Genomic DNA, 8,902 nt, shown 5'->3' with positions numbered 1-8,902 from the left:
GGCTCAGGGAAAGTGTAGAGGAAATATTTGTACTTTTGTTAACCCTCCTTAAATATGAGGAATTGAAGACCAAAGAAGTGAAATGAATAACCTAAGGTCATACAGCTCATTAGTAACAGAAACGAGCCTAGAATCCAAATCTCTTAAGTATAAGTCTAAATCTTTTATTTTAAGAAGATAAACAGTGATGTCATAAGATTTCTTGGCCTGGAAAACAAGAACAGTCAATGAACTTCCAGTGAAAAAGCCCAAAATTAACTCCCTACCTTTGAGGGAATGATTCAGCTTCTTAGTTGTGGTGGAAACATTTTGCAGAGGATAGTTTCAAAGGAGACCATTAAACTGGCCGAAGGCTAGAAGCTGAGTCAATGATCTCTTGGAGTTCCTTCCAGCTCGGAGTGAACTGACCCTGAGTGCTCACTAAAATCCATTGTAGATGGAAGGACTGAATTACCTAACTGAACTCCAGCTTCTGTCAAATCAATGCCAGTGTTTTATAGAATGCAGCTGACTATGGTCATTCAGTCAAGGAAACTGTGAAAATGGGAATAGATGACAACTGAGGTTTGTACTATTTTAAGTTTGATGTACATCTGTCTCACATGTAGTCTTAGGATGAATTAGGGCCCTAATTTAAACTCTGCTCATTTAAAGTTGTATCTTACTAAGGTAAGGTTTCCAGTGAATAATTCAGAAACTCTGGCGGAAAATTTATCATACACTCTTCTTCTTTGGACCTGAAATGGAAGATTAAATAAAGAAAAAAATGATTATTTAGAATTTTTGTCCAGAATACTCAATGAATAAGTATTTTATTAGTGTTGATGTTCTTGGGGAAACTGAAATATTTTACCATAAATTGAAATATTTTACTGTAAATCATTTATTTCAGAAGGCACTTGGCAACCTAAGAAAAATAAACCTTAATTATGAAAATGCCATGAAAGATGTGTCTAAATTTGAATGATCTCTTCATCAATTATTATTCAAATACAATTATTTTGACTTGGGTAGCAGGTAAAGGCAAGAAAATTCAAATTATCAAGTAACTTAAAATATAATCCTCTCTTGAAACTTATTTTTTACTCTCAGATGTCTCTGGCTTCTATTGGCCCTGTAGGGGAGGAAAATCAGCTTACTACATCTGCAGCTTTACTACTGGTTTTGCTAGTAACAGGTCCTCTCAATAGTTCCCTTTGATTTTACTCACATAAGAGATACTCATCGCTGATTCCCTTATGGAATCTGGTCACACTGCTTCTCCCATAGCTGATTGGTATGGGGTATGAGTATGGTATTGGTATGAGTTCCAAAAGGAACTCGACCATACACAAAACTGGGCCATTCAGGTTTTATCTTCCAAGAAATTCACCAAGTGACTCAAATTCTGTAGCAGACGGCCATGGATCATGTTAAATGATGGAGTCATGTGATAACAGGTACAGTTTAAAATCTGAGAATCCTCTGGTCTCTGCCCTTCTTGAGTCCTGATTGTTTTTTTCATCAGTCACTGAGATCAGTGTCCTAAGTATAAACTTCTTTTCACTTGAAATAGTTTAAGTAAGTTTCTGTTCCTAATCTCTAAGATATTTTTGCCTTCCCTTCATGAAGGTTTTTCAAAGCATGGAGTGAATGGCAATCAGTCTAATAGGTTATTTCTCTTTTCATTCTTTTTTTGATTATTGGATTCTAAGTAAGCATAAAATCCAACTCTTATTAATTTATATACGAGGATACTGAGTAGCCAAATCAGAGATGATAAATGATCTGTGGGAGAAAGCATTATTTCTTGACTCCCATGTTAATGCTTTCTTTATTGCATTTCATTACCTCTTGTCAAAAAACCCATCCACATAAAGTTTTTATATAAGAAAATTTGACTTTTCTCCTCTTAACTTTAAAATTTTTTCAAAGTGAAATGTTTTATTTTTCATTAGAAGTCACCACGATTCTGTTCCACACTTCCCTCATGGCATTTTTCACTTCCTTATTCTTGAAAGTGTAAATCAAAGGATTGAGCAGGGGAGTTAGGATGGTGTAAAATATTGCCACTATTTTGTCAAAGGAGAAAGCAGATGGAGGTCATGCATACACATATATGCATGGGACAAAGAACAAAACCACAACAGCAATGTGAGATCCGCAGGTGGAGAGGGCTTTCTTCTGCCCTTCAGCACTATGGGTTCTCAGAGAGAACAGGATGATGCTATAGGAGACAAGCAACAAGGAGAAGATTATGATGCAGATAAACCCACTGTTGGCAACCATCAAAAGGCCAAAGACATGAGTGTCAGTGCAGGCAAGCTCCAGTAATGGGTACAAGTCACAAATGAAATGATCGATGACATTGGGCCACAGAAGGGCAGCTGGAAGGTAAAGAGAATTTGTATCATGGAATGCAAGAAATCTCCTGTCCAGGCTACCCCCATCAGAATGCCACAGAGCCTCCAGGCCATGATGGAAGAGTAGTGCAAGGGTTTGCAGATGGCCACATAGCGATCATAGGCCATGGCAGTGAGGACAATGACCTCCACCCCAGCAAAGAAATGTTCAGCAAAGAGCTGGGTCATGCAGCCTTCAAAGGAGATGGTTTTCCTCTCATAGAGAGAGTCCACGATCATCTTTGGGGCAATAACAGAGGAATAGCATGCATCCAGAATGGACAAAAAAGCCAAGAAGAAGTACATGGGGGAGCCCAGGAGCACTGGGCGGCTGCTGATGGTCACCACAATTAGCACATTGTCCCCAACAGTTGCAATGTAGCCCAACAAAAAGACAACGAATACTGCTTTCTGAACATTCGGATTCTGGGAAAGCCTCAGGAGTATGAACTCAGTTACAGAACTTGGTTTTGCATGATTTTCAAGGAAAAGCTACCCCAGTGAGTATGTGGAATCTACAATTACGGGAGAGAGGAATTCATCTCAGACCAGTTTATGGCATTATCATAGTCATCAACAAGTTAGTGCATCCATATGAAAAACCACCTTGTATATTTCTGTCATTACTGACAAAACAAAATTAGAAATGTGTTGAAGGTGGTAGTGGGAGGTCAGGCTCAACTGAGGTGGAGATAAATTATTAATACTTTATAGTAGACAGTTTCAATATGGAGGTAGAGAGGTATCCGCATGTGGTAGGGATGAGAATTTTTTTTTTTCTCAACTGCTAATTCTGATCACTTAGTAGTGGTTTCCTGGAGTGAACTGTTGAGAAGATTCTGAAGCCACATCCAAGGTCTGAGGAAAGGAGGACTGCAGTTTATTCGTCACGCCTGCCATTTGCATTTTCTTATCTACAAATAGAAGAAGAAATAACATCCAGTTTAAGAGCCACCTGAAAATCATGGCTACTCCCCCAAATATTTCTTTGAAAGTCTGAATTGAATTGGGTCTTTAAGATGAATTAATTCATTCTTTATGAAATAGAAGGATCTATGGAAGAGTGCCCTGCTCTATAATTAACACATAATATGTATATACTGTGTTTGGTTTTCTTCATTCATCATTTCAAAATAAGAACATGAGTTTATAAAAATAATATCTACTTCAGAGTGTTGTCATGATGACTAAGTTAAATAATGCAAGGAAAGCAATTGTTCAAGGCCTACTGTGTAGGAAACAGTCTATGGTAGGTCTTATTATCCCTATTATCTTGTTGAAAGAGATAATAACAGAGAACAGGTGCTGGATCTGGAATAAGACAGAAACTCTGGTTTCCACACCCAAGTCCTTCCCACTGGAACAGGGAAAGAAGTAAAAATTTTTCTTTTCTACCAAGAACTTCAGAGTAGAGACGGCTTTTCTACTGTCTCCATCCACCTGTAGAGGTTAAAGCCTTCTGATTCCTTTGTTGATGTTTGAAAGAGGCCGTTGATAAAGGATACAGAGCAAATGATGTAGAATCAGAAGGTAACAGTCCAATTACTTACAAATTGTCAACAACCACACAGGTAAGGAATAGAAACATGTCAAATATAGCCAGTCTTGAGGTTTTATTAATTACTTGCTAATCATTTGTATAATGTGGCTCAATCTGATCAAGGACAATTCTCCAAAGTATATATGTTTCAAATTTATGACTTTGCTGTAAAGTAGGGATGTTTGTATATAGCCTACCTGCTCATCTCACAGGATTAAGATAAGGGTCAAAGTGGAAAATGTGAAAATGTTGCTTATGATAAAATGCCCTTATCGTTTGTAATTACTACTCTCTCACTTAAAAAGCCAGCCACCTAACTCACAGAAAGCTTTTCCATAAGTCATCCAGATAATTATTCCAACATTTGACCTCATTTTACATAGGTAGACAGCTTCAAAGAATGATTCTGTCCTCAACTGTACATAGAAATTTATCAGTCAAATAGCATATGTGTGTATACATAAACATATGCTATATTTATTAAATAGGTGAATAAAAGAATAATGAGGCTTATTCTGATAATTAAAAATAAGCTGATTTTTAGGAATACCACTTAGTTAACAAAAACAATACTAATAAACCTAAAAAATATATTGTTGTGTATGTTAATATCTGCCTTTTTTCACTATAAAATAACCATTTCCATTATTTTCCCAGGGTTCTACGCATTCTTAAATGGTCTATAAACTGCACTGTAAACTCCGTATTGAGCTACAAGCTGGCATCAAGAAAACAAGAGTAAAAAACTAACTCTATAAGGTCACTGAGTTAGTCAACAACCATTTATGAAAAAGTAAACGCCATCAATATATGATCCAGCAGTGATCAGCTTTTCCTGTGGCCAAAGCAAGAGAGACAACAAAATGAAGTGAGCGGGAACATCAGCTCCAGATTCACACAGACCTAGGTTCAAATCCAGACTCTTCTACTTAGTTGTATTATGTCATGGAACAAGTTACTTAAAATTCTCAAAGCTCAAGTTTACCTTTTGTAAATGAGTTTAATAAGAATGTCTATTGATAGGGTTCTTGTGAGAATCAGATAAGGCTATAACATAAAAAAATGTACGTGGTTAGAAGCAAAGGAGAAAATCACAGTGAATGGTGAGAAGAAGCCCCCAGAGCCATTGACGCAGAGCAGAAATGACAGCATATTTACTCCTAATTGCTGCTTTACCATGACCAAGGCTGACAAGTGTTGTTACTCATCCTTTTATTTATTTACATATGATATTTTGTTGCTCATACAGCAGACATGGTATTGCTTAAATGTACCACACATTTAAACAATGTGTTTAAATGTGTTTAAATGTCCTTAATAGTCCCTGAATAAATTATTGTGGCCCTCAGACCCACATGTGTCCACGTCTTTTTCAGGTAGCTTCACTGTACGGAAAAAAAAAAAAAAAAATTGGCTGGTGGTGGAGAGGAAGACCAAGCCTCTATAGTAATATAATAGTTAATTCTTAGGCTTTCCACTTTCATTATCTGGGAATTCTAAGAGTAATACCACTTTAGAATTAAACTGTTGATTAGATATAAACAAATCAATCTCATCTTTTTCAGATAAAAGGAACTTCCAAAATTAGTGTTAAAACTTTGCCAATGGAGAGTACAATGTCCTCGTGGTTTGTATACACAAGGTTTATGATTTTAAGCCATTTAAAAAATAATTGCCCTAAACGTAACGTGTTGTCTTTGATTGAATCCTAGAACAAAAAAGAAACAGTAGTGAAGATATTAGTGAAATATGAATAAAATCTGATGTTTCATTAAGAATAATATATCAGTGCTCATTTCATCGTTTTGACAACTGTGCCCATGGTAATGCCAAATGACAATAGTCAGGGAAAATAAGTGAGGAGTGTACAGAAACTCTCTACACTATCTTGGCAAATGTCCTGTTAATCTTAAATTACTCCAAAGTAAAAACAAATAAAAATAATATAATAACTATTCAGTTTCTGCTATCAAAAAGTTAGCAATCACACCTTCACCGCCTAATAGCCATGTGCCATTGAAGAAACCACTAAGCTTCAGCATCCTCTCTCATAAAATAGATACAGTAACATTTATTCAAGCTGCCTGTCCCACGAGAGTCGAATAAGACAGTTATTACGAATGTGCTTTGCAAGGTACAAATCAAAAGGAAGATGTGAAATATTGATGCCAGCATTATTTTTAAGCAGTGTCTACACACACAAGGTGAGCTGGAAAATTGAATCTATCATAAAAATAAAATATGTATTTTTAAAATCACATTTTTTAAGTTATATCAATTCTAAAATTGCAATGAAACTACTTCATGAATTCTATCCTTTGGGAAATGTTTTAGCAGATATTTCCAGAATAATAAACATGCTTGTACTCCCTATCCTAGTAACCCCAATCCTAAAAATTATTCTAAAAGTGAGATGAAGTGTAAGTTTTATAATGGAACATGATGTGTCATTTATAATAGTAAAAATTTAGAAATATCTAAAATGTTCAATATTAGGAAGGTGTTTATATAAATCAGACTGCTATAGATTAATAGCACATGATTCTGAGAATAAAACACTAATTAATAACATGAGGACATACATGGTAATGCATTTTTACAATATGTTAAATGAGAAAAACAAGAAAAATTACAATAGCTATGCACATGTGCACAGACATTTTAATATAACTTTAAAACCTAGAAGGAAACGTCTGAAAATAGTATAGACTTTTTATTTTCAATATGTATCTTGATATAATTATAAGAATATTTAAAATCAAAAATCAAGTTAAAACCCACAAGACCACATTTTCCATCATCTAAACAGTTCAGAAAAAGGAGACGGGGTTTGAGGATAATTTTATCACCTATCCAGTATAATAAATTTGCATAGGTGGAACTAACGTGCTAACATAACATAAAATCTTATGCTAAAAATTTTAAACTATTGTAAACCTTCCATAAATGGTTGTCTCATGGGCCCAGCCATCCCCATCCTCTGTCCTCACTTTGATCAATTTTAACTTCATTTACTCCTATAGGAAGTAGTTTATTCTGTCCATATTTCTCCTAGAAGATTCCGTGGTCTTTCCTTTCTTGACAGCCATGCTCTTTAATATGCTGGAACTGCAGCAGAGATTGCTCAGAGCCCTTCATGGCCGTGAACTGTGGGCTCTGGGCCATCCCGTGGGGCTGTGACCTTGGGAATTTTGCCTCCTCACTATCCCCAGTACCCACTATTTCCTTCCCGTTCATTTCGGCAGCATACTAATTGTAGCATCAATCGTTCTGAAAATAATTGAAATTCCTGTTTCACTTTGAAGTATATATATAACATTTAAAACTATATAAGGAATTAGTAGTAAGGTTGTCATTATGAGTAGTGTTTTTTAATTACATATCAAGCACTAAATTTTAGATGCATTTATATGTACCTGTTTGTGGATGTATGTCACATTTGCATATATTTTTCTAAATAAATAGTTATTACAAATTAAAAGAATAGAATAAAACCCCATTCTTAATTACCCTTTCTGTTAAGTTCTTTAAATCCACTGTATTTTTTTTCTTTTTTTTTTGTGAGGAAGATCGGCCCTGAGCTAACATCTGCCAATCCTCCTCTTTTTTTTTTTTTTTCGCTGAGGAAGACTGGCCCTGGGCTAACATCCATGCCTATCTTCCTCTACTTTATATGGGATGACACCACAGCATGGCTTGACAAGTGGTGACAAGTGGTGCATTGGTGCGCGCCCAGGATCCGAACCGGTGAACCCCGGACCACTGCAGCGGAGCACGCACTTAACCACTTGTGCCACCGGGCCGGCCCCCTAATCCACTATGTTTTTGATCTGAGATTATTATTTACTTCAGCAATAACAGATTTATTCTTTGTCTCTCTAGCTAAGCATGTTCCTTTCCATGATAATCTGGGAAATATGTTTTCTCCAGATTTCAGATCCTTTTGTCTTCCCTCAATATTATTCTGCTGATTTCCCTCAATATCTCTAGTTTAATACTCTTGCTATTTCTGGAATTTAAAGAAAAAAAAAAAAGCTTCTCTGTTTCCATCTGTGTCCCTCCTGATGGATGCCTGACCTCCTCTTGTCTATTGTCTTAGCAATTTAGTTGATTTTAAGAGAGAGACAAAGCCACAACAACTAGCACTAAAGCAGTTCAGAGCTTCAGCCATTTAAATATTCCTTAACAATTCTGATGCAGAAATCTAATGTTATTTATGACATCAAATGCCTAAGAAAATTTAGTGGACTTATTTAGAGAAAATTAAGTGGACATATGTAAAATCAGAAGACTGCTCTGCGACTTGAGTAAGTAACTATTTCTTACCCTTGACATCCTTCCCTGTGCCATTTGTTTGGGTTTTGTTGTGGAAATATTAAGTGCGATATTATATATAATAACTCTGCAAACGGTAAACAGCACTTGAATTGCCATGCTCCTACATCAGCATTTTTTATACAGCCTCAGAAAATTCCACTTTTTAATCTAAAGCATCACAATGGGAGAGCATTAGAGGAAGAATGATACGTGAGAACACATATGGAAGGAATAAATAAAGCGCTATTGGAGAGCTAAAACAAAAATCTGTACTTGCTGCATCTCATATTTGGTTTGTTGGATTTAACTTGAAGAAAAACTGAAGATGGGTCTAATTTCATTAAACTTGAGGTAATAGGTCCTCCTAACGGCCCTCGAAAGTTTGCATTCTAACAGCTGCTATTTATTGAGCACGTACTATGTGTCAAGTACTGTCCTATCGACTCCACATGTATAATTTTATTTGAGTTTTCAAATCCTTTGAACTTGATAATACTATAATCCCCATTAAAAGTGAAGATTCTGAGGCCAGAAAGGTTATGTAACTAGTTCAGATGTTCATAGTTAAGCCCATGCATTGCATTAACCTAGGTAGCCTGGACCACAACACCCATATTTCTAAATACAACATCACACTTTAAAACATTCTACGAAAATGCAAAAA

The 8,902-nt window shown here is 35.9% G+C and overlaps 1 protein-coding gene across 1 annotated transcript; it reads right to left on the bottom strand.

The window, feature by feature from the left end:
* Window positions 1-1,923: 1,923 nt before the first annotated feature.
* LOC131395780 (olfactory receptor 4C15-like) lies at window positions 1,924-7,971 on the bottom strand. The gene is given in 3 exon segments (XM_058527602.1): window positions 1,924-2,354; window positions 2,357-2,844; window positions 7,958-7,971. Coding segments are annotated over 3 exon segments (933 nt in total).
* Window positions 7,972-8,902: the final 931 nt, after the last annotated feature.

This window comes from Diceros bicornis, chromosome 31 (assembly GCF_020826845.1).
Source record: "Diceros bicornis minor isolate mBicDic1 chromosome 31, mDicBic1.mat.cur, whole genome shotgun sequence".
NCBI classification, from domain to species: Eukaryota; Metazoa; Chordata; class Mammalia; order Perissodactyla; family Rhinocerotidae; genus Diceros; species Diceros bicornis.
This window is presented reverse-complemented; position numbering and strand designations above follow the sequence as displayed.